Source organism: Thamnophis sirtalis, unplaced genomic scaffold, assembly GCF_051295495.1.
Source record: "Thamnophis sirtalis isolate CommonGarterSnake01/CBP01778 unplaced genomic scaffold, rThaSir2_p1.2 scaffold_2, whole genome shotgun sequence".
Taxonomy (NCBI): domain Eukaryota; kingdom Metazoa; phylum Chordata; class Lepidosauria; order Squamata; family Natricidae; genus Thamnophis; species Thamnophis sirtalis.
In genome coordinates, this window is record NW_028261382.1 from 113,578,869 (window position 1) to 113,605,518 (window position 26,650).

The 26,650-nt window shown below is 44.8% G+C and overlaps 1 protein-coding gene across 6 annotated transcripts in view; it reads right to left on the reverse strand.

Moving 5' to 3' along the window:
- Nucleotides 1–4,359: 4,359 nt before the first annotated feature.
- ZHX2 (zinc fingers and homeoboxes 2) overlaps nt 4,360–26,650 on the reverse strand; it is a 70,615-nt gene continuing 48,324 nt past the window's right edge. For 2 of the 6 annotated variants that reach the window (XM_087706727.1, XM_087706725.1), the window contains 3 exons: nt 21,967–22,180; nt 15,881–18,398; nt 4,536–4,674 (listed from right to left, as the gene is read on the reverse strand). In XM_087706727.1, coding sequence (XP_087562853.1) covers nt 15,885–18,239 — 2,355 coding nt within the window. In that variant the 5' untranslated portion in view covers nt 18,240–18,398; nt 21,967–22,180 and the 3' untranslated portion in view covers nt 4,536–4,674; nt 15,881–15,884. Of the gene's footprint in view, nt 4,675–11,536; nt 11,569–14,848; nt 18,399–21,966; nt 22,181–26,650 lie in introns of those variants that run through there. The other 4 variants (XM_087706726.1, XM_087706724.1, XM_087706729.1 and 1 more) reach the window with 3 other exon arrangements.

Sequence of the window (26,650 nt, forward strand, 5' to 3'; positions counted from 1 at the left end):
TTTACCTCCCATGTTTGCGGGAACATAAGAGATCAATTCCTAATGTGTTCCACCCTTACTAGCATAAAATAGGCAGAAAATGGGGCAGTAGATTTGCATGGTATTGGACCTGGGTACTTGAGAGACTTCCTGCTGCCAATCACCTCCACTAGACCGATCAGATCCCACAGATTAGGCCTCCTCCGAATTCCATCCGCCGGCCAGTGTCGACTGGCGACTACCCGGAGGAGAGCCTTCTCTGTGGCTGCTCCGACCCTCTGGAACGAACTCCCCGTGGAGATTCGAACCCTCACCACCCTCCAGGCCTTCCGCAAAGCCCTTAAAACCTGGCTATTCGGACAGGCCTGGGGCTAAAGAGCTGTTGCCCCCGTCTCGAATGGTATGACTGTTGTGTGTTTTTAAATTATGCATTGTTAAGTTTCGTTTTTTAAAATTTTTGTTTGTACCCCCCTTCCCTGATTTGAATTGTGAGCCGCCCTGAGTCCCCTTCGGGGGAAAAGGGCAGCATGTAAATATAATAAAATCAAATCAATCAAAATCAAATCAAATTGTTTATCTCTGAATAAGTTCAGATAATCAGGAAGGACACCTAGATAACCAGGTTATACGTATGGGGGAAATGCCTTGATAGTGGCTTGTGGTCTAGCTACCCCTTGTAGTAATTCAGGTAGGTGAGGACAGGTGAGGGAAGACAGTTCTATCCTCAAAATTGGATTTGGTTCTTTGCATCTCCACATAGCAGATCTGTGCGTGTGGAAATCCTATTTATTAAAGAGAACAGCCTTTGTCTACAATTTTTCTTGAAATGCTGGTTTTTCAGGAGCAATGATTTCATTCAAAAATTGGTCTGCAACAGTCATATCAAATTACTTTCCTAAATGTAATTCACTCTTATGACTCTTCGGGATTGCTTTGTTCCCCTGAAGCACTTTAATCCGGATTTTGGTTTTAAGTTGATAATGTCAAGGGCAGATTCTGTTGTGAAACAGGTACCTCTATTCTTTTGTATAGACAACTTCTCTTTTTGTAACTAAATTCTTTTTTTTTTTTTTTGTTCTCGTCATTGGTAAAGTTTTAAATTAAAGCTGTAAAACTGTAACTGGTTGTTTATTTTTTGGTTCTGTATTTCTTTATATTGCCATGTTGTAACTTCAAGAGTTTTGAATCCAACACAAGATGCTGAAAACAACTTGAAACAGACATTTTTCCTGGCTTAGAAAAAATGAGCACTCTACTTTCCCACTCCTAATATAGCATGCTATTTTGGCTGTCTACAGGTGAGGAACCTGTGCCTCTCCAGAAGTTGCTGAAGTACAGGCAGTCCTCGATTTATGACCACAATAGAGGCCAAAAATTATGTTGTTAAGTGAGAATTTGTTATTTTTGAGTTTTGTCCCATTTTACGCCATTTCTTGCCACAGTGGTTAAGTGAATCACTGCAGTAGTTAAGTTAGTAACCTGGTTGTTAAGTGAATCTGGCGTCCCCATTAACTTTACTTATCAGAAGGGCCATGGGATGCTGCCACGGTTGTAAGTATGAGTCAGTTGCCAAGCATCTGAATTTTAATCACATGGGGGATACTGCAAAGGTTGTAACTGTGAAAAACAGATATGTCACTTTTTTCAGTGCCATTGTAACTTTGAACGGTCACTAATGAACTGTTGTAAATCGAGGATTACCTGTACAACTAAGTTATTCTCGTCTTCTGGAAAGATTTTGAAAAATTCTGCCCCATTGTCTACAGAAACCTCTACAACCTCTAGCAAAATCGTCTACAAAGACAGAATGATCATAACTGCAGTTTCCCCACACTTCCAACCATTTCTCATAATTCTTTCTTTCCAGGCCCTTTAGTTGTCGTAGATATTCTCCTTTGAATGTGCATCATGGGAAAACTTGCTGCTGCTAACTCACTGCAGCCAACTCGTGGGACGAATTCAACGGTTCAATTTAAGTATTTAAAATAATTTTCAAAAATTATTTTTTGTCATTCACATTTCATCTTGTTCCTCCTTTTGCGTCCTTTCCTTAATGATTCTACTCCACCATCTCTTCGGTATGTGTAACTTCGCCCACGGTGAATTGGGTTTGGTGAGGTGTCCCACGGCAAGTTGGCTGCGGCGAGTTGGCCTAGACACAAGTTTGCCAAGGGTTTCTAGAAGATATATTCTAGATCAGTGATGACGAACCTTTTTCACCTCGGGTGCCAAAAGCGTGCACATGTACTATCGCGCTTCCTTGCATGGCCACCCCATAAATTAATGCCCCCCCATGTTGTGCCCACTGTGCATGTGTGCATGACTACCCTTCCCCCCCCACTGCCCCGTGCATTGCTTCCTTGAAGCCTGGGGAGAGCAAAAACGGTGTCCCCAGCCCCTCCCTGGGGGGCGCCCTCTGGAAGTCAGAAATGGCACGTTTTCCAACTTCCAGTTGGCCCAGTAGGTCTGTTTTTCACCCTGCCCAGGTTCCAGAAGTTTTCTAGGAGCCTGGGGAGGGCGAAACATAGCCCAATGTGCAAACTGGAAAGCCGTTCCCGAACGTCCGGTTTGTTCATTGGGTTTTTTGCCCTCTGGATGATTCAGGGAAGCTTCCAGAGGGCGAAAAATGGCCGAAAATCAGCTGGCCTGTGTGCGCATGCACACTGGAGCTGACAGGGCAACGCCTCGCGTACCCTCAGAAATGGCTCCGTGTGCCACCTGTGGCATGCGTGCCATAGGTTCGCCATCACGGTTCTAGATGCCTAATTCAGACTAAAAAGGAAGAATGATTTAAACCACAGCACCTCTGTCTTTCTCTGATAAATTAATCTTACATTATCAGGATTGTGTTGTTTCTACCCAAATTCTCAGGTTGTTAATGCTGGATAATTGAATTGTCCACATGTTAGACAGAAGACTTAACATCCTGGTGTCTTCTAGATGAATTGGACTCACTCTGAAATACAAGTTACTGCTTTAAAAAAATAGAGGCAAGAGGAAAATCTTTATCAAAATGTCATTGTACTGAATCACGACAAACAAACAATTGTTAGAAAAGTGTCTCTTTAATTAAAATCTCTAGCATTAAGGTTAAGCAGGGTGTATTGGAGGAAAAAGGAACATTTTCTCCAAACCATGCGAAAGTCATCTAAATTTTTTTTTATCAAAGAGAGATGATAATTCAATATTTCTCCCTCTTTTCTCAGCAGTCACCGAAGAATAAAAGTGCTAGAAGCTAGAATCTAGCTCAAAACTCACCAACACACACAAAAAAATCATAAACAAGGTATAAAGCTTGAGCCCTCTGTTGCAAAGTGTTGCCGATTGTACTACCGGTAGCAGAAATGCACTTGTTTCAAGCAACAGCACTTGACATCTCTCGTGTGCTGGGTCCAACTGTTTGGCAAATGGTGAATTTACTGGCTGCATTAACAGATTTGTTTTCCTAATTTGACGAAGATTACTTTCCATGCAGAGATAAGAATGCCCACCAGCCAACGTGTAAAATGCGTGGAAAAAGCCAACGTGTAAAACATGAACGAGAGACGAATCGTTTGGGAAGATCAAAATGTGCAAAACGAGATGATTACAACTTCCACTGAAACAATTGTCATAATCCATCGAGTTGCCTTGACGTTGTAGGAATGGAAGTCCCAGCAGTTTTCTTGGCAAGTAGCTTGTCGATATCTTCTTCCTAGAGGGAATGACTGGCCCCAAATCACCCAGTTGGCTTTGTGCCTAAGGCAGAGCTAGAACTCCCAGTCCCCTGACTTCTAATCCAATCAATCGCTGCACCTTGCTTATAGCAGTATCTTTTTTAGTGGTAGGAATTAATACAGCAGGCCAAAAAGTTTCCAAACTATCATAAGGATAGAGACAGGAATTACCAATTTGTAGGAAATGGATTGGATGATGTACTGCTATCAGACGAAAATGATCTATTAACAAAAGGTTCCACCACAAAACCGCGGTAGAATAAAGCGCGCTCGACGAAAGTGCGTACGTGACGTCATCACAGCGCGACGAAAACATCGCGCTGTGAGCGGTAAATTTAAAATTAAAGCGAAAACCTTACTCTAACCCCCCCAAACCTAACCCTAAACCTAACCCTTAACCTAACGCTAAACCTAACGCTGACCCTTAACCTAACTCTAAACCTAACCCTAACGCTTAACGTAACCCTAAACCTAACCCTAACCCTTAACCTAACCCTAACCCTAACCCTAACCCTTACCTTTATGTGAATCGGCTTGCTTTAATTTTATTTTAATTTTAATTTAATTTATTTTTAATTTTTTCGTCGTGCTGCTGATGACGTCATGTACGCGCTTTAATCGGGCGCGCTTTAATCTACCACGGTTTTGACGGGTCACGTTAACAAAAATGGTAGCAAAAAATCCCCCTCAATCTCTGCAGTGTAAGTATACAAAAAAGTCACCAAGAAATGAAGAAAGCAACACACTACAGGGGAAGTTTATATACAAGGACTTTTTTCTTTTTTTTAGAAAAATCCCCCAAGTGGGACTTTGGCACATGAAACTTTTCCAAATAAACCAGAGACGATCTCTTCTTCCACCTTGAGCGTGGTTCTGGAGTCCAAACGTGACTATCCTACTTCCGAAGGCCTTATATGATCCCAGGATTAGTAACCGTGTGCTCGTGAAAACACAAGGACTACAATGCGGAAGGAAATGCCTATAAATGAGAAAAAGCAAAGGCTTAGGCGGAAGTTTACAGCAAGCTGGAAAGTTGGGTTTTTCCAGCCTAATATTTACATGCAAGGTGGACAGTCTACAAACATGTCTCATTATTCCAGGTGCTTTATGAAATGGAATGGACCACCTGTAGGTAGTCCAGTAAGAAGACTTAATAGGTCCTCTGATATTGGAGTCCCACCTTTCCTTGGCATGCAAATTGGCTAAATTCCATGCATGCAAACAATTAACACCCTCCTTATTGTGCTCTTATGGCCATGTAATGGGCTATAACGTGCAGAAAAAGAGAGTAAGAAATCGCAAGTCAAAAGAGGTGCACCCACAATCGCTCACGCAGCTGTGTTCTGGACAAGCTGAAGTCTCCGAATGCTCTTCAAGGGCTGCCCCATGTAGAGCGCATTGCAGTAGTCCAGTCTTGAGGTCACAGTTAGACGCTTCATAGGGCTTTCAGCCAGAGGGGTTTACAGAGTCAGCATATCGCCCCCAACAACAATCCGGGTCCTCATTTTACCCATCTCGGAAGGATGGAAGGCTGAGTCAACCCTGAGCCGGTGAGATTTGAACAGCCAAACTGCAGAACTGCAGTCAGCTGAAGTAGCCTGCAGTGCTGCATTTAACCACTGCGCCACCTCGGCTTCTTGAAGGACATATATTCTATCTCCACTCCGCCAGTTGCCTTGGGTGCCAGTCTGTTTCCAGGGCCAATTCAAGGTTCTAGTTTTGATTTTTAAAGCTCTACATGGCATGGGACTGGGATACTTGAGGGAATTCCTCCCTCCAATTACATCTGCCCGAGTCTTGCTAAACCCAGCAGAGAGGGCATGCTGCAGGTCTAGCTGGCTGAGGAATTCTGGGAGGTGAAGTCCACAAGTCTTAAAAGTTGCCAAGGTTGGAGACCCCTGGACTAGGGAGCTACACTTGGCGGGTCCTAGCCAGTGGGCCTTTTCAGATCTGCCCACATTATGGAGTCCTCCCTGAAATGAGGCCGGCGTCCATTTTGTCTCTCTGGAAGTCCATCAAAACCCTGTTGTGGCATTAGAGCTGGGTAACCTCAGGGGGACTGCTGAAATACTGAGATGTCTCCACTGTTATTAACACCTATTCCCCCCCTCCCGGTTGTTTTTCTTTTATTTTTTATAATCTTAAAAAGCTTTTAATAATGATATTCATAATTATTTTGTATGTATTGTTTGTTTTAGTTTTGGTGTATGCTGCCCGCCCGTTTGTGAGATGGGGATTTATGAATTTGATGAAAAATGAATACATAAAAGAAATACATACATACAAACGTGGTAGGAAAAAAGAAATGGGATGAAATGTAATTCACACCATTCAATAAGCCACTCAAAACCTTTTATCCTTGCAAATCATCCTTGCTTCTTCCATCAATCACATCCAGATAAGGCTTCCTACGCTGTCTTCGATTCATTAAACTCCCCACCTCCTTCATTCGGAGGAGAATCAGTTTCATCCAATCATGATTTTCAATTTCATCCAATCATGACTTTCTCTTCCTTCATAGGATGATTTTGCACTTCAGTCCTCATTCATTCTCTCCACAATTGGTTCAATGGACTTCTTGTGGCCCGTCACTTGATGTGTTTAATCCACTTTCCTTCAGAACTCTTTCAGAATTGGAAAGTTTGGTCAGAATGACGAATTGCGCATTGCAAACTAATCCTCACCCCTTATGAAGTGATGTGTGCAACGTCATGACACATGTTCAAAAATGGGTGTGGCTAAGCAAGAGGGTGTGTGGAGGAGCACAATTTTCCTTGAAACCCAGCTCCAATTCTTTCAGTATTATTGTCCCTTGGAGCCTAACCTGGAATTATTAACAACGATGAAACCCAACTTGGATACGATACTGATTAACAGAGTTGGAAGTTACCTTGTAGGACATCTAGTCCAACCCCCTGCCCAAGCAGACCCTGCATCATTTCTGACAGATGGCAGTCACGTCTCTTCTTGAAGGTTTCCAATGATGAAGCTTCCCAAACTTCTGCTCCATTGGTTGATTATCTCACTGTCAGAAATTTTCTCCTTAAGTACGCACAACTATTTAGATGAAACCAATTCATAGTTTTCAGGGGCAGGCTTGCCTATATCTTCAGAAGTCATCTGTTCTACCCTTCCTGGGGCTAAGGGAATGGGGTGACCTACAGTCATTCAGCTGCCTTCAAGTCAGGGGTGAAATTCAGCAGGTTCTGGAAAACCGATAGCGGAAATGTTGAGTAGTTTGGAGAACTGGCAAATACCATCTCTGGCTGGCCCCCGAGTGGGGTGGGAATGGAGATTTTGCAGTATCCTTCCCCTGCCATGCCCACCAAGCCATGCTCACAGAACCGGTAGTAAAAAGTTTTGACTTTCACCACTGCTTCAAGTCAAACATGGGTCTAAAACTCCACCGTAAGTCTTCAGGTTCGGGTGCCTTTAACAACACCACCATAAGTGGCTCTTGGTCATCCACCTAGATTAGATTAGAGATTAGCCATCTCTACATTTTATTGGCAGTGAATTATTGTTGCCCATTTAGTAAGATCCGGGAGGCTTGGTGTTCTCCAGATCCTATCTCTTGCACAGCCACTCTCTTGGTATATGGCTCAGGATGGCATACAGTTAACCCAGCTATAAAAATATACAAGCACTGATGAAATGGAATAAAGCATGAACCAAATTATGCTGGAGGCATTCAGCAATTGAAATACTTACTCCAGATGGGTTTACCAATCCTCATGACTCAGAGCCTGTGAAAAAAATAAACAGGGCCTCAAGACTTTGCAAGATAGGCAGGATTGGTGGTGTCTGACTCATGAGAAGAAGACTCTCTCTTAGGGAAGGTACAGCAGCGGACAAAGCACATTTCTCCCGGGACCCATAAGTTGTCATGTTTTAAATCAATGTTCCAAATTTGACAACTTTAAGACTTATGGACTTCAGCTCCCAGAATTCCCCAGCCAACTCTCAAAATTCTGAGAGTTGAAGTCCACAAGTCTTAAAAGTCGCCAAATTTGGAGAGTCCTGGCTTAAGAGATTGGAACTGGAGCACACCACTCCTGCCAGATGTTCCTGAATGGGCCGCAATAATTGAGGACAAGACATTCAGCAAGTAACAAGGCTTTGGTCCACATAGGGCTTTAAAAGTGGTAACTTTTAATGTAATTTTTAATAGCATCCAGAACCCAGCTGGTACTGGTGTACTCACCAAATATTGGCATTATATGGACATATTGAGGTTCACCCAGAACTACCGTGTTTCCCTGAAAACAATAGCAATAGCAGTTAGACTTATATACCACTTCATAGGGCTTTCAACCCTCTCTAAGCAGTTTACAGAGTCAGCATATCGCCCCCACAGTCTGGGTCCTCATTTCACCCACCTCGGAAGGATGGAAGGCTGAGTCAACCTTGAGCCGGTGAGATTAGTACCGCTGAACTGCAGATAACAGTCAGCTGAAGTGGCCTGCAGTACTGCACCCTAACCACTGCACCACCTCGGCTCGACAGAGTCTTATTTTCTTTTGACCCCCCCCCCCCCAAATAAGTGCTTGGCCTTATTTTGGGGGAGGTCTTATTATTTTTGAGGCATAGGAGGCCCCTTAACCTTGGCCCACAGCCCCCGGATCAGCAGATCTAGAGAAGGCCAGAAGTTCTGTTTCTGTTTCTGGCACACTCTTGCCAGTCACTGGGCCTTCCGCTCTTTTTGTGGCTGCCACTAAGAGAAGGGGCATGGTAACTGGGGTTTTGGGAGCAGCCGCCGCGAGGCCATTCTGCACAGATGGCAGGTGGATGTGGTAAATGTGCCCCACTTCTCCCCCCCAGGAAATGGCGGGAACCGGCTGCACATACGTTTAAACATTTTAGGGGAGGGCTTATTTTAGCGCATGCACTCAAAAACCGGATTGGGTTTATTATTCAGGGAGGTCTTATTTTCGGGGAAACAGGGTATTAGCACTATAGCATTCTGACCAGCTGTAGCTTCTGAGTGATATTCAAAGGCACCTCCATAGAGAATGCGTTGTATTAATCCAGAAATAAAATATTTTCTGACAGGTGGATGCACCCACTCTCACAATTTTAATGTTCTAGCGGGTGGCTCTGGAGCATATGTGAAACTCACGGGCATTTTGGGAATGAAAATACTTTTTTAGTCTGCAAAGAGTTTTCATTTTATCACCAGACAGCAGTATTAGATATAACTAATGCACTTTGAAACCTATTTTTGACATGGAAGGTTTCCTTCTTCAAAAGTCTTTTTAAAAAGTGAAACATATATCATTGTTCTGATATGCAAATATTGCAGGACCATCATGCACCCATCTGATTCACTAATCTGAGTGAACTCAGTAAGTTTAAACATTGCTTATTTTATACTGGAATGTGGTTTAAAGCATATGTTTACACAATTGTAAGAATATTAATTTTTTTCCCCCACTAGAGGGCACATTTTTGGATCTTGAATGGGAAGGTTAAAATATGAATGAAAGAACAGTTATCCAAACAGGAAGAAAAGGAAACGTGGGTGATTAAAAGAAAACACCTTCTTGTATGATTAATTATGTTTTTGTGTTTAATCAGTTAAGATAAATTAATCTTAAACATTAATGGCCACTGTTGCCCTTTCTCCTGAATACAATTAATTCTCAACTTGACTGGAATTGTGCCCAAAATTTTGGTCGTTATGTTATAACGGACGATAAATTGATCCCTTTACTGCACCTAATTCTATCATCTTTTTTGTAATGGTCATTAAGTGAACATGGTCGTTGTAAAACAAACATCACAAACTCACTGTTTGCTACAGGATGGTTCGAAATTGTGCATGCAATAACATTAAGGGAGGTTGACGGATCTGGCCTCCCTCATATTATTTGGAAGTTATCGGTTGAGAGTTGGAAGGTCTAAATGTAAATCCATTATGCTCAAATGGAGGCTCTGAGTAGATAACAACACACACACTATGTGAATGTGGAGAGAGACAGAGCACAGCCCATGTGCTGGTGCATCATCTACCAGAAAAACATGTATCGATTTATTTTTGGCCAAGAAAGTAGCTTCATTTTGGTGGTTTAAAGTTTGTACACAGAAACTAGATACGGAAAAAAAAAAGGGGGGGGGAAATGGGGCATTTTTTGCAAGAAAATGGACATAAATATGCATTTCTGGCAAAAATACCCTAAATCACGGGTCAGGTGACCAGGGAGTGCTGCAAATGGTCATAAACACTGGCCAGCTGTGTAGTGTCCAAAAGGAAGTCACATTTTAGTTTATTGGGCTGTGAATGGAATGAGGGAGTTGCCCGGGTATTTATTTATCCTAATCCTGTATTAAACAGGATTTCTAATGTTGGATTTTCCCACTTACCAGAGGGAGCCCCCTTGTGGAGTACTGTGACGCTGTTACCATGGCAACTCCACTGCGCTGAACAGTAGAAACCATTTTAAGGCACAACAGGCTGTATCTTAACAGAACATGCACCCTGAGGGTTGTTAGGGGTGTCTTACAGTATTTATTTTCAGAGAGTAAGTCATCTGTGTACCAAGTTTGGTTGAAATTGCTTAAGGCGTTCCAGAATTATGCTGGAACATACACACACACAGCCATTTATATATATAATATTTTGATAATCCAAAACAGTGTTTCATGTGATGCAAACAGGCTTTGTTTTTAACTGCTATTTTGGAATAGTAGTTGAGGTTCTGCCAGGAAATTATGATTGAGATTTGAAGTTCAACCAGGAAATTTTTTGCTGGTCACAATCTTTCATCATTCACTTTCAATCAACCTTGCAGGATTTGGGAGTATAGAAGCAGAAAGGCGAGATAGAAAAGGGATCAATAACAAAATCTTAAGGAAAGCTTGACTGGATCAGGTTTCTGTTGTCCACCTTTCTGTAGCCAGTCAGATGCATTAAGGAAACTCATAAGCATGTCAGAAGGGTAAGAGCTCAGCTCCACTAATGCTCCCTTCTTGTGGGTCTGTATAGGATAGTAATTAAGAATGTTGGAAGCAACCCACAGCTATCAAGACTATCACTGATAGTCAGATCCCACGTGGATTTATTCAGTCCGTATTTAATACGTGACCCATCTTCATATTTGATAGCACCAGACGCCATATATTCAAGCTGTATGTTACATAACCAAGTGTTTATTTTTATCTGTTCTGAACTCAATGTATATAATGAATATCATATGGGAGAGGAAGAAAAGAGAACCAGTTTGGTCTAGTGCCATGATGGCGAACCTATGGGAAGCATGCCAAAGGTGGCACGCAGAGCCCTCTCTGTGGGACGTTGCCAGCTGCTTTTTTGGTTTCCAGCCAGCTGGTCTTCGTGGGCGCCAGAGCATCAGAAAACGGCCAAAAAAACCAGGCCGTTTTTCGGGCCATTTTTGCGCACCGGCTGGTCTTCGTGGGCACCAGAGCGCCGGATAATACAGCCCCAAAACTGGCTGTTTTCTGGGCCTGAAAATGGCGTGAAAAACGGCCTGAAAACTGTTTAAAACTGGTCAAAAAACAGGCATGCAGACGCTGTCTTTGGATTTCCCGTGTGTTCCAGTTTGTGACGAAAAGGTTTGCCATCACTGGTCTAGTGCAGTGATTCCCAAACTTGGCAACTTTAAGACTTGTGGACTTCAACTCCCAGAATTCTCCAGCCAGCTGGCTGGAGAATTCTGGGAGTTGAAGTCCACAAGTCTTAAAGTTGCCAAGTTTGGGAACCACTGGTTTAGTGGTTAAGGAACCAGGTGAGGAAGTGGGAGTACGGGAGTTCTAGTCTTGCCTTAACCATGAAAGCCCGCTGGGGCACCTTGAGCCAATCACATCCACTCAGCCCTAATCACCTCACAGGGCTGTTGTTGTTGTTGTTGTGAAACTAGGAGGAGAAAGGTGCGTTGAATATGTTCGCCACCTCAAGTTATTTATACAAATAATAAATACAGGATACAAATAAAACCTCCAAATGTGGCACGATTCGACATCGTGGATAATCATGACGAGAACAATAAAAACAACAGTTAAGCACAGAACGTAATTTTACACATCTGGAGCAAAAGCAGGACATGCAGCTAGCCATTCTGTGTGACCGTCGTGTACCTTACAGGTTCTACTGAGACAGCTAGTCAGTCTTTTGTGGAGAAACAACACTGTTGTGGCCCTTGAACACTAAGCCCGCTTGTTGCAGGAATAAAATGAAAAAATAAAGTGCTTTAAAAAAATATGAAATTGCAAAAACCTCTGCAAATATATTTCAGGGAACACCTCTGGATTTAAAATGTAAAGGAAATACATTTCTTAATGCAAGGGAAATCTGTCTTTGAAGATGCAAACCAGTCTTGAATAACTAATTCCATACTTTGGGAAAACTCATCGGAGTTACAATATGCGATGCAATCAGTGGCTCTGTGCCATATAAGGTTTTCAGTGTCAACTTCAGCAAATTAAATTATGCTGGCAGGCAACTCACAACCAATGCAGATCTTTGGGTACAGCCGTTGTATCATCCCTATGCCATGCATCGGTTAACAACCGAACCTCCATATTTTTTCCCATAAGTTGCTTTCCAAGGACTGCATTGGTTGACTATTGACTGTTGCAAAAGTCAAGACAGGATGTAACGTCTGGATGATTCAGGAAGGGTCATAGCTGGCTCACTAGTTGTTGTGCAAATGTGTTTCTTGCCACAGCTATCATTGGCACATCTAATGAGCTTTCTGGGGGAGTGCAACCCATTCAAAGACAGTTAGAATATTCATGACTGGGAGAGACATGGTAACAAGATCAGCCAATGAATAGGCATAGCAACTAAGTCAGCCAATGGGAGCTTAAACAAATCTGAGTCTGGGCTGAGAATGGAAACTGAAACTACTCTGTCTGCTCTGAACTCTGAACTGAAAACTCCTCTCTGCTGTACTGCTGCCTGTGTTGCTTGTAACTGCTACTATGTTTGAAGAAAATCTATATTGGCATTGTACATTTATCTTCATGTGTTAATATGCATATAAAGAAGTTAATGAACCCAGCTGAATCAGTCATCTGTGTGCGATTTCTGGATTTGATTTTTTTGCAACAAACCCTGACAAAGTCCACATCCAACTTTCTCCTAATTGTATTTTGTCTGGATTTAGTATCGGCTTGTTCTGCTCCTCCCAGGAGTTTAAATCGTTATCAAATAAGTAAGTAACATTCAAGGGTGCCAATTGGTAAGGAGCAACGTAGCTTCATGAACATATTGGTGGCACTCCATCCCAGAGCTGCTGGTGATTACATCCAGTGGTTAGATGTTAAATAGCTTAGGGACAAGACAGAACCCCATGAGATAATGTAGGTCAATAACTTAGAGGCTGACAATAATTCCCCAATAACATCTTCTGGGTGCATCTAAACATCTAAAGGAGCCTCAGAAGATATGAAAGTTGGGATTGAACATATTAGAATTTAGAAACCCAAGAGAACCAACCATGTTGCATTAGCCTTCATTTAGTTTCTGGCTTAGGACATCCACCAGGGTGACCAAAGGAAGCCTCAAAATCTTATCTGGGGTGAAACGAAAATGAGTACAGATAATCATTTTCTTCCAGATGCAACTGGAGCTATGAGGTCTTCACTTCTCAATCTCCTTACTCACAATTGGAAGATTAGAGACTAATTTGTAATTATAAACCATGGCACGACAAAACCGCGCTCCACTAAAGTGCGCCCGATTAAACCGCGTCGCTGATGTCATCAGCAGGGTGACAACAGCGACCGCGGAGAAAAAAGGGCGCTTTAAATAGCGCTTTGAAAGCAAGCCGATTCAAGTTAAGGTAAGGGTTAGGTTTAGGGTTAGGTTTAGGGTTAGGTTAAGGGTTAGGATTAGGTTTAGCGTTAAGGGTTAGGTTTAGGGTTAAGTTTAGGGTTAGGTTAAGGGTTAGGGTTAGGTTTAGGGGGGTTAGGTTTAGGGGTTAATTTTAGCTTTAGCGTTTACAGCGTGCTTTTTTCGTCGCGCTGTGATGACGTCAGCTACGCGGTTTCGTCGAGCGCGCTTTAGTCGAACGTGGTTTTGTGGTGGAACCATTATAAACAACTTCCGTGTCCACTGTTTTTCAATAAAGACTGTATTAATATCTCTTTTAAAGAAGTATAATCTCCACTACACAATGAAAATGTTTTTTTATTTTTTTATTTTTTTATGCTTATTTCTCCTCTGAAAGCTCAGGAAGATTGACAGAAGGGTCTCTCCTCAATTTACCCCCACAAACACCCTTGTGAGATAAGCTCTGTTGGGAGAAAACAACCAGCCCAAAGCCACCTCCTGAACTTCAAGGACATGTAGGACCTTGAACTTGGGATTCACCTCCCCAACACATGCACACACCGGTCACACACATTCATATTCTACACTCCACATCCCTCTAACAGTAACCACAACAACAGATGGGAATGCTGGAATCCAGGAATGAAGAATAGGAGATGAAGGAAGAAGGATGACCGTCAAGGTTGTTGAGAAAGGGACAGAGCGACCAACGGGACGGGGTTGGTGAGGAACACAAAGCTGGACACAGGCAGAAGACGAGGAGATGTGCAAGGCCATACAAAACCAAAAAAGGGGCACGGACATAGAGAGGAGGAAGCAGAGAGTGACAGAGAACTCCACCTCTCAATAGGTAGTACAATGTAGGGCAAACTACAGAAAGAGTGGTATACGGATACAGAAAGGAGGAGGAGGAGGTGGGTGTTTGGGTCTTGGATCCAAACTCTTTAAGAACCACAGAGCTGTCAGAATTCAGCAGTGCCATGGGATTGATCTAGAGCAGTGTTTCTCAACCTTGGCAACTTGAAGATGTCCGGACTTCAACTCCCAGAATTGACAGCATTCGCTGGCTGGGGAATTCTAGGAGTTGAAGTCCGGACATCTTCAAGTTGCCAAGGTTGAGAAACACTGATCTAGAGTCCACGCCAGGTATGACACAAGAACAATACCCAAGAAACAAACCAATTTTTGAGCAGCCTTGTGGCAAACCGGATTATTTACTATGCAACCATCTCTCTCCCCCTCCCTACCCAAAGGGCATCGGAGGACTTCGATATCTTGATGGGCTATCTTATCTTACAGCCCCTTTCCCTCATTATGAAATACATAAATAAACAATAATAGATTCACCTACCCACCTTGGTTGTTGAACCGAGAAAGCAAAATTAATCTTAGACGTATTACCAACTCTTATCATCTCTCCCATTTTTTTTTTTGTTTTTCAGCCAATGGATGATTGTATAAACTGTATTTATACCACGCTGCAATTTCAGAATCAAGGGTCTTTTTTTAGGTGTTGAAAATTGTTTCTCAGCAAGGAAGATCAAAACAAAACAAAACCATCTCCGGGCTGTATTCGTGCCAATTATTGACAACGTTTGGTTCAGGGGCTAAAAACCACTGCAAAGCAGAAAGTGTCTTTTTTTTTTTAAATATAAGAGGCAGAAAGGTGACTTCAGATTTCGCTTTGTAACTGTTTCTACAAGGGCTACATACTTTCTTTTTAAAAATGAAAACTGGGGAGTTTGGCAATTATTGCTTATCTTGAAAGGCAAGTTCATAACAAATTCTTCTGCCAGCCGAAATGGGCAATGCCAGACTAGACTGAAAATATTTTTTGACTTAATGTCAGGAGAGGTTCCATGTTCCAAATTCATTTCCATCTAGAGCAGGGGTCTCCAAACTTGGCAACTTTTATGATCCCTGGATTTCAACTCCCAGAATTAGCAATAGCAATAGCAGTTAGACTTATATACCGCTTCATAGGGCTTTCAGCCCTCTCTAAGCGGTTTACAGGGTCAGCATATTGCCCCCAACAACAATCCGGGTCCTCATTTTACCCACCTCGGAAGGATGGAAGGCTGAGTCAACCCTGAGCCGGTGGGATTTGAACAGCTGAACTGCAGAACTGCAGTCAGCTGAAGTAGCCTGCAGTGCTGCATTTAACCACTGCGCCGCCTCGGCTCCTCAGCCAGCAACAGGGAATTCTGGGGGTTGAAGTCCACAAATCTCAAAATTACCAAGTTTGAACAGTTCCGTTTCTAGAGCATCACTGCGTACATCGTTTAAAAAAAAATACTCTGCTCAAAATACGCTGGCACTGAGAAAAAGTAAATCACGAGGAAGGAAGAGGCAGGGCTAAAAGCTAGATTGACAAAAGCATCCATGTTATTACCTGTCTAGGTGTGAGCATTATCCCCAGCTATACTTTCAGAATCAAAATCTGTTTTGCTTTTAGGTCCCAATTCGTTCCAGCTCTCTATGCAGTCTGAAGCAGCATCGTCATCTATACTCCGCTGACTATTTTGGCTAATTTGAACATCAGATGGTTCTGGACTTTCTGCACTGAGCTTCCCAACTTTCTGGCTCCCCTTGTTGGGTAGCTGAACATCCTCATGATTATTCTTTGTCCCAGTTGGCTTGGGACCCTTAGTTTCTACACATTCATCAGTGACGCTCTGCTGTTGATACTGGTCTAGCCATTTCAAGGTCCCCATTCTTAGTGAGCTTCTGTTCTCCTTAAACCAACGGACTATTTCTGTTCTGGTGAGTCCCGTCTGAGCTGCCAATTCATCATACTCCTGTGGGGAAGGCCACTGAGTTCTAACGAACGTACTCTTCAGTAAGCGGACCTGCTCTTGACTGCTTGGTGCAAAGGCCGTGGAGGACTTAAGCGAAGACGTTGGGGGTTGGGAGATGCTGACCTGCTCTGTTGGATTGGTTGCACCGTTAGAAGCAACTGGGTCCTTATTCTTTACGCTTGATCCCATTGAGTCTAAGACGGCTTGTTCCATATTATCCCTAAGTTTTCTCCGCTCGGCAAACCAGCATTCAACCTCTTTTCTGGTCATCCTGGCGTCGGTCCTAAGCCTTTCCAACTCGATATGTGTCGGAAAAGCGTTTTTAAGGAAACTCTCCTCGAGGATGGCGATTTGTTTTTGAGTTTTTCCTTTGAACTGCTGGAAAATGAAATCCGGATAGGGATGATAGGTGTGGTCCTGTCGTGCGCTACTTAGAGCAAGTTGGTCCTTGGCTACAGAGTCACTCGTGATATGGCTAATTCCCCGCTGAGTCCGGTAACGATAGTCACTGAACCACTTCTTGATCTCAGTCCTTGATAGCCCAGTGACTTCAATTAGCCTGTAAACTTCCGCATCGTCAGGAAACTGAGTGACAATGAAGCTTGCCTTCAGAGAAGCAATCTGTTCCTTGGTTTTTTTGCGGTCGCTGGGTGATGTTGCCAGTACGGTAGAGTGTGGCACTGTTGTTGTGCTTACTGGAGCAGCAGACACGTTCTGCTTGGCCAAGGCTTCTGTTGGGTTGACATGTTGACGTTTGGCTTCTGGGACAGCCAGCTGGTTCTGCCCACCCCGTTTTTGACCCTGGTTGGCAGCTACTGTGAGGGTAATTGGGGAAACATTTGATCCGTTCGAGACTTGGGTCAATACCAGGCCAGTCTGACTGAGTATCTGACAAGGCACAGCTGTCTGAATCAGTGGCTGGGGCATCTTGGCTGTGGCAACATGGGCTGGGAGGACAGCAATGGTCTGGTGTGTTGGTTGGATGGTGCCATTGAACATCTTCTTCCTTGCCTCTTCCACCTCTTCGGGAGACCAGCTGATGCCGTGCTTCAAGCGCTGAGTGGCAAACCAAATTCGAATCTGCTCTTCGGGGTGCTTGGAGGCGGCAGTCAGCCACGACAATTCTGCCTGTGTAGGATACGGAAACTTGTTGAAGGAGCTGATCATGGTAGAGTTAGTGTCTAGTGCAGAATTGTATTTGGTACTATTCAGGGGAACAGGGACTTTGGGAACTAGGTTGATATTTGGCGGGAGCTGTACGGAAGGCATCACGTGGGCCAGGATATCTTGAAGGACTTCTGCTCCATTAATACAAGTAATTGACTCAGTGATATCTGGAGGAAGTTGAGGAACCCCATCAAGATGGTTGTCAACTGAAGCTTTCTTGGCCTCACTTTTAGGCTTTCCTGGGTTAATGATCTGGGCTGCTTTGTTTGTATCGCCTGCCCCTTCATAGTCAACGGTTTCAACCACAGCTGGACCGCCTGTCACCTCAATGGATTGTTCTAGGACTGTCTGATTGTTGAGCTTGATTAACTTAAGCTTGAAATTGTTTTCTCCTGGATGGAGCTTTGCGTTGTGCTCGGATAAGGAATCGTACTTTTTGGTTGTAAAGTTACATTCGGAGCATACGTAGAGGGGGTTGAGAATCACATTGGGGTGTTGCGTGTCTATATGCTCTGTGAATTCGTTCAGGTTCTGGCTGGAGAACGGGCAGTACTTACATTCGTAACCACCGAGGGTTTTCCTTGTTGGGTTGGCTGGAGATGATTTCCCCTCGATCACTTCACAGTCATTCTCAAAAATGTCCTTGCTGGCTGCCGAATTATTTTCTAAGTCCTGCTCGGGAGCACCAGGTGGTTTCCCTACACTGCAGTCCATGGGGTCACCAGACTCCGCGGCTTCAGATGCTCGTACCATACATGGAGTTGTTGACTTCCGTTTGCTTGCCATGACCGTTGTAGAAGTGCCGTTGGAAGCAACAGTCCCACAGGTGTCCTCTTAAATGCTTTTAGCACTTCCAGGAATAATCCCAGGGTGGACTCTAAAGAAGACTAGTGCCATCCGTAGCCGTTGGCCGCGACCCACCATACAAAGTGATCTGCATTACACCTGCATTATAAAACAAGATACACATTGTTAAAATGTGCACATCTTCCTTCTCTCTGAAGGAAATAAGGGCAATCATAACACTACTTTTAATCCTACCTTTGGAAAGGCCAAGAGTTATAAATTACAAGCAGCCCTCAACACATGGCCACAATTGAGCCCAAAATTTCTGTTGCTAAGTGAATCTGGCTTCCCCATTGCCTTTGCTTATCAGGAAAAGGATTATGTGACTCCGGGACTTCATAAATACATGCCAGATGCCCAAGGTCTGAATTTTGATCACGTGACCATGGAGATGCTGGTTATAAATGTGAAAAAATGTCATAAGTCAGTTTTTTCAGTGCTGTTGTAACTTCAAACAGTCACTGAATGAACTGTTGTCAGTCAGGGAGCACCTGTATCCTTTTAACAATAGTGTCAAGAAAGCTAATAAGAAGGGTTTGCCCCATTAGTAATTAGGTGGTAATTATTTGAGAAGGCCAGGTGTTGTGGCTTGTCGGCCGCCAGCCCCTCCAGAAGTCAAACCAGAGGAGGTGGAGTGGGAGGTGAGGTCAGCATCAAGGCAATTGGAGAGCTCCAAGGGTGAAGAAGGGATGGAGATGTCAGAGATAGAGACATAAGCGGAGCCTGGGCTGTCCATCAGCTCCCAGATGGAGAGGCAACAGCCCCTAAGTCTGAAGGTGGCTGATGAGGAAGAGGAGGAACAGCTGGGCCCTGTGCCTGACGTGCGGAGGCGCAGAAGGCAGAGGAGAGGAGAGCAGCAGAACGCTATTGGCCAGTCATAGGGATGGAGGAGCCACCACTGCTAAGCCCCACCTTAGCTCTGTGGATAAAAGGCAGGGGGCGGAGATGAATAGGTGTGACTATTCGTCTCCCTGTTGGTCAGGCACTGATAGTCTGAACTTCTGAATCCTGTCTGGAACTTTATCGGAATTTTTTCGTGGAATCTGCTGCGCTGAGAGTCGGCACGCCTTCTGAGCGTGTGTGTGTGTGTGCATGTCTCTGATGCTGGAAACAAGTGAGCGCACCTTCCAGGACTTCCTTTACGAGTGTGGGGAGAGAGAAACTCCTGGTGTATTGGGGACATTTCAGGGGGAAAGGGAGGGAGCTTCGATTTCCACTTAGAGATTTCGTTAGCCTGCTGTGTGAGAGAGCGAGCCTGGGCTGGGGCTGCTGATGCTCCTAATAAAGGGAACGTTTAGTTACAAACAGTGTGCTTTGTTAGTGTATTCATGACTGGGAGAGACATGATAACAAGGTCAGCCAATGAATAGGCATAGCAACAAGGTCAATCAATGGGAGCTGAAACAGCTAGGGGCCAGGGCGTGTTTTAGCCTGCAACCTTCTAAGTCTGTGCAAAGAATTGAAACAGAGACTTAAACAGGAGCGAGTCTGCTGCTCTAAGAAGTAAACTAGCAGGCTGTCTGGGCTTGTCTACTGATATGAAACTAACTGTTTGCGTTTGCCTGTAACTCTCCTGACTTGGGTTTACTTGAAAGAACCACCTGTTGGTATTGTACATTTATTCATCTATTCTTATGTATATAAAGAAGTTAATGAATCCTGCTGCATCAGTTCTCTGTTTGTGCTTCTGGAGCTGAATTTATGCAACAAACTCCAACATGCTTGTCATGTTTGGGAGCCGAGTCAGAACACCAGAGCGATGTAAGATACACTCAAAAAATATGCTGGAAAAAAAAGCAGAAGTATTTTTATTAGGCTGCCAAGAAAATGCATGGAAGTAGCCCATGTATCTCATCTGGTCTCATGAATGACCCAACAATGACGGGTTCTTAAAATGAAATCTATAACAATATTGAGTCTCATGGAAATTCATACCCCAGAATATGCTTCATTTATTTTCCAACAAGCATCCTAAAGGTCTTTAACCCAAATGCATGGAATATATCTGCCAGATGAGCTTCAATTCCCCAACCCTCTGTCTCCAGCTGCTTTTATTTATTTCCAATGAAAAGGAGTGGGTTAAGATTTGTTCTACCTCCCCACAACACGGCTGGTGACCACTTAACTATTAATAAATCAATAAAGAAACAGGACTGTCAGAGGATGTTTTAACATGTTTCCCTTAATGTGCTCTCAATGAGACAGAACTGCTGCATAAGGCAGAAAATTCTGCAGGAGGAGCACCAAGATTACCAAGGAACTAATATGTTTTATTGGGGGGACAAAAATGTACTGGAAAGAGGCAGGAGCTGGGGCAAGCAACAGGAACTCACCGCGTTGTGTGGAGCTCGGGTCTTGAACCCGGGTTGTCAGCTCTCCAGCTTACAAGTCAGCAGTTAAGACTGCTGTGGCTCAGCAGTCTTAACTGCTGAGCCACAGCAAGATACATAGGGTTAATTTTGGGATGCTTTCTCCATGCCCACTCTGGCTTGGATTCAGATTTCTCTCCTCAGGCCATTGTCTAGGGCTAGGCTGTAGCTCTTCTTCATGTCTCCCAAGGTTATTCTCACATATTAGAATTAAGAAGGACTTGTCTCAGTCTTTTACATACATTACAGGTTCGCCTGGTGCGCCAGTTGCGGCCCTACCTGAATCGGGAGGCCCTCACAACAGTCACTTGAGCCCTTGTGATCTCCAGGCTGGAATACTGTAATGTGCTCTACATGGGGCTGCCCTTGAAGAGCATCCGGAGACTTCAGCTAGTCCAGAATGCGGCTGCGCGAGTGATTGTGGGCGCACCACGGTACGCCCACATAACACCGATCCTCCGTGAGCTGCACTGGCTACCTGTCGATCTCCGGGTGCACTTCAAGGTTCTACTCACCACCTATAAAGCGCTCCATGGTAGTGGATCTGGCTATTTGAGAGACCGCCTTCTGCCAATTACCTCCCTGCGTCCCATCAGATTGCATAGAGTTGGCCTCCTCCGTATTCCATCCGCCAGTCAGTGCCGACTGGCGACTACTCGGAGGAGAGCCTTCTCTGTTGCGGCTCCGACACTATGGAACAATCTCCCCGTGGAGATTCGTACCCTCACCACTGTCCAGGCCTTCCGCACAGCCCTCAAGAACTGGCTAGCCCATCAGGCCTGGGGATAAGTTTACTTTTGCCCCTCCCGAATGTTGAGTGAATGTTGAGTTTTACTATTTAATTTACTTTTGTGCACATTTCTTTTTGTATTGTCCTACACTCCCTTTCCTTTTTGACTGTAAGCCGCCCTGAGTCCCCTCAGGGAAAAGGGCGGCCTATAAATGTCTAATAAAACAAAAACAAAAAACAAAATTACATTCTTGCTCTGGACTTGAATTTCTTTTATCTGGTTGTTGCCTTGGCAACAGCTCCTCCACCTGTCTCTCAAGGCCGTTCCCTCTTCCTTCTACACCAAGACAAAATGCTATGGCCTGCAAGTGGGTGGCTGGACCATTATCCTACTTCTCAGCAATTCCAGAACAACAAACCTTAAAACATAATTTAGAAAAGAGTTATCCAATGACCTGTTTCCAAGAAAACCTGAGCATGAAAGGCATGGCATATTCCAAAGATGTAAATGTCCGTGAAGTTATACCTTTCCTTACTAACTAGGCAAGTGATCCTGGGAGATATCTACCCATTCTTTCTCCTCGTGCATTTTTCTTTCAAAATTCATCTTTGGGAAATGATCAGGGATGCTGGGAGTTGCACAGATCTTGGGGCTTCGAGTTCGGGGACATTCATTTGATCATTCCTGGTTCTAAGAAATCTGAAACGTCTTGCCTTAAAGGGCATAGTTTTTTGATGCCTCCAGACAGGCCAGGCCTTGCATGTCAAAACGTGGGTAGGATCTGGGCAAAGAAAGAAGTAGAGGCAGAATAAAAGTTACATTTTAAATGTAATTAAATTTGAATGCTATTGAATTAATAACAATTCTCTCTTCTCCCACTTTAAAAATGACCACAGAAAAGGATGCCGGGGCGGCTGGTACTGTTGTCGGTGGAAGTTATCTGATACTTCTGTTTTCTTTCCGCCTGGCCATCTTCTCACAAAACATTTCTCTGATAGCAAATGACCATTGGCTTACCTGAAGGGTCGTTTTCTGTACGCTGTGAGAGTGTCCAAGCATGGGTTAAACTCAGCCAATCTGCTCAGGACTGAATTGAAACTTTAGCCACGCCTCTGGTGTTGCCTTGACTGCCAGATTTTTCAATGAAGGTGTGGATCTGTGCATGTTGAAAGTTAGTCCAAGTAAGTCCATAAAATCGTCCAAAGTACGAATCGACAGCTGAGAAAGACCCCAGCATGGGGTTGGACTCTCCTAGCAGTGTACAGAAAATGACCCTTCAGGTAAGCCAATGGTCATTTTCCTGTACACTGCTTGGAGAGTCCAAGCATGGGACATACCCAAGCTAAATGTCACTAGGGCAGGAAACTGATGAGTCCATGGTCTCTCCGCTGGTATGAATACCCTATAGGACTCGACTCCCAAATGCCCCGTCCGCAGAAGCTAATTTGTCCAATTTGTAGTTCTGAACAAACGGAGATAAGGAAGTCCAAGTAGCCGCCCTGCAAATCTCCCCTATTAGTGCCTGGGTCACCCAGGCTGCGGTGGTGGCGGCGCTCTGTGTAGAATGTGCGGTAATATGGCGTGGTACCGATCTGGATTGCAGGACATAAGCGAGGGTAATGCATGCACACAGACAACATCCGATGGTAGATGAAGAGACTTTGTGACCTTGGGATGCACGTTGAAAAGAAACAAAAAGTGACATAGAACATCTGAACACTGCCGTGCTTGACGTACCTTCGTAGCATGTGATGAACATCAAGCATATGCCATCTTTTTTCCCTCAGTTGTTTGGGATGCGGACTGAAATCCAGAAGGACAACTTCCTGGGCCTGGTGAAACCAGGAGTTGACCTTGGGAATAAATGCTGGCTCTAGCCGTAGGACCACTCTGTCAGGATGTATCAGACATAAGTCCTCCCGAACCAACAGTACTGCCAACTCTGAGATCCGTCGTGTGGAAATTGATGGCAATTAAAAAGTTGGTCTTAAATGTCAGATGTTTCAGACTGGCCAAATGTAGTGGCTCAAAGGACGTGTCTATTAGGGCCCGTAACACGACCTCGAGTTCCCATGATGGGTACCGATGGATGACTGGTGGTCTCAGGTTGGTGGAGCCCCGTAGGAAACTACGGATGATGGGGTGCTGGCCAAGTGATGAGTGACTATTAGGTGCAAGGATCGTGGATAAAGCAGCCACCTGATGACTGAGGGTGTTAGGTGTCAGGCCCTGGTCCAATCTATCCTGTAAATAACTCAAGACTTGAGGAACGGTAGCTGCGGCGAGAGTTACCTCGTGCACCACTTTTGAAAGGATTTGCCTTGTGCTATTTGGTTGTGGAAGTGAGCCCCCCAGCCGAAAAGCCTGGCATCCGTTGTGATGGTGAGATGGTCTGGTTCTCTGAAGAAGGAGCCCTTTGCTAGGGCGGAAGTCATCCACCATCCGAAGGACTGACACACCAGAGGGACCAGAATCAATGCTGGTGAGTTGCTCTGCTTGGCCCGCCGGTGCGGTAAGATATGCCACTGCAGCCATCGAGAGTGGAGCCTGGCCCAAGGCACAATGGACAGACCCGATATCATTTTGCCCAAAAGTTGGGACAACTGCACAATCGGGGTGTGCCGCGACTGGTGTACCTATTGCACAAGAGTCCTGAGGCTTGTCATTCAGTCGGGAGACAGGACATGCTACAGTGTCTATGATGGCGCCAAGATGCTGCAACCTGGTGGTTGGCTCCAGATGACTTTTTTCTAGATTGACAGAGAACCCGTGGTCTTGGAGGATTTTCATCATGTATTGCAGGTCTTGCTTCGCTTGCTGGCGGGACGATGACTGAATGAGAATGTCGCCCAGGTAGCATTGGAGCCACACTGGACGTGATCTGAGGTAGGCTACTACCACTGCGAGCATTTTTGTGAAAGTTCTGAGGGCTGATGACAGGCCGAACGGCAGAGCCCTATACTGAAAGTGCTGGCCTGCATAAAAAACCCTCAGAAATCTGTGGTGGGCCTTGCGGATAGGTACGTGCAGGTAAGCCTCCTTTAGATCTATGGACATTGGAAGGTCCCCTGGTCTGATGCAGCCCAAGATGGACTGCAGGGACTGCATCTTGAACCTCTTGTACGCTATGTGATGGTTTAGCATTTTAAAAAACTAATATGACCCAAGTTCTTTGGGACAAGGAAGAGAATGGAATAAAAACCTGTTCCCTCGTAACTGGGTGGAACCGGTTCTATGGCCCTGATCTCCCTGAGGTGAAGGATCTCATGTTCCATGAGAGCCTTTTTGAGAGGGCAGGAGGGGGTTGGGCACCAGATGAAGTGACGAGGTGAAGGTGAAATGAATTCTAGTGTCAGACCTATGCGAATCATTTGTAGGACCCACTGGTCCGATGTGATGTGCTCCCATTGGGCGTGGAACAGCTGAAGACGCCCTCCTATGGGAGCTGTCCGATGGTGGTAACTTATACCGGCGAAAGGTCTGGAGCTAGACCCCCCACGGAAAGGCCGCTTGGGAAAATTCTGCTGTTGGCCTCTGTCGCGAAAGGACTAATGGTCCTGTGACCTGTTAGTGTTCTGGGAGTAGGACCTCTGGAAGGAGCCAGAGGTGGAGGGCTGGTCTGCGGCCCGAAAGGACTGCTTCCTATAAAAGTTGGAACCCTTACACTCAGATTTTTAGGTGACTGAAGGCATAACCTTCTTTTTGTCCTTATTTTCTATAAGGACTGGACCTAGTGCCTCCCTAAAAAGCTTATCCCCCTTGAATGGGGTGGAAGCAAGCTTCCACTTTGACCTCATGTCCACATTCCAATATCTAAGCCATAAGAGGTGACGTGTGGTGACGTTGGAAGCTAGGGCCCTAGACGCAAACTTGGCGGCATTCAAGTTGGCATCCGCCATGTATTCAGTGGCCGCAATAATTTTGTTGACATCCTGTCTGATTTTGCTATCCTTGGCCGGGAGTTTGGTGAGTAACTATCTCAGCCAGAGGAGAGAGACTCTGGAAAGGAAAGATGGAGAGGTGGACGTCTTAATTGCCCAAGCAGCCGCTTGATGAGTTTTATGGCAGGCTTTCTCTGCTTTCTTGTCCTCTGCCTTGAGCCCCTCTAGTAGGTTGGGAGGGAGCACCAAGGAAGAAGTGAGTGCAGCCACCGGCGCATCCATATGGGGCAGCTTCAGCAAGTCTTCCAGACTAGCATCCACCATATACAGTTTCCTGTCGCTACCACTGGGAGTGGCAAGGGTACCCAGCTGTGCCCGTTGTTTCTGTACTACATTAAGGAATAATTTGGGAATGGGCACTATTTCCTGAGCCTGAACCAGTTCCTCGAACAGGGCCTCACTGAGGTCCGAGGTATCAGGAGCTGCCTGGTCCGGGATGAAAGAGCCCAAATGGGTTCTTAGCCTTAGCCTTATTCAAGATAGTCTTGAAATTAGTATGCTTGAACAAACCGGTGAAGACGGGTTTATCAGGTACAGCAGTTTCATCTCCTGAGAAGTGGCTGGCTTAGGGTTGGGTAGAATATCTTCCTCCCAGGCAGAATCCTCACTATCCAGGGAAGAATGGGGAGAGGCAGGCCGTGGGGCCTGTGGAACCTCCTTGAGGGGAGCCGGGGCCTGGGAGTGGTGGGTCTTGTGCGGGTGCTTGGCCCGCTGGCGCATCCCGTTCTCAATCCCCTGGGAGACGGCCCTGGCAATAACGTCCTGCATCTTAACAGAAAGATCAAGCCATCTGGCCCCACAACTCCCATTGGATTTTCCTAGGGAAGGAAAAAATTTTAAAGTAACAGAAAAAAAAAAAAGGGAAATTAGAAAGTCCAAGCAATCTGCAAAAGACTGAGAGAAAAATAAAACACGTACACTGGGCTTTGACTGAATTGAAAAATCTGGCAGTCAAGACAACACTAGAAGCATGGCTAAAGTTTCAATTCAGTCCTGAGTTTAACCCATGCTTGCACTCTCCAAGCAGCGTGCAGGAAAAGACTATATTCCATAGTCAGAATGACAGAGATTCAAGCTCCAGGTTGTTGTTTATGATCCACTATTGATCACATCCAGTGGTGGGATTCAATTTTTTTTACTACTGGTTCTGTGGGCGTGGTGTGGGTTGGTGGGCGTGGCAGGGGAAGGATACTGCAAAATCCCCATTCCCTCCCAATCAGCTGGGACTCGGGAGGCAGACAATAGATGGGGGCAGGGCCAGTCATAGGTGGTACTTACCAGTTCTCCGAACTACTAAAAATTTCCACTAC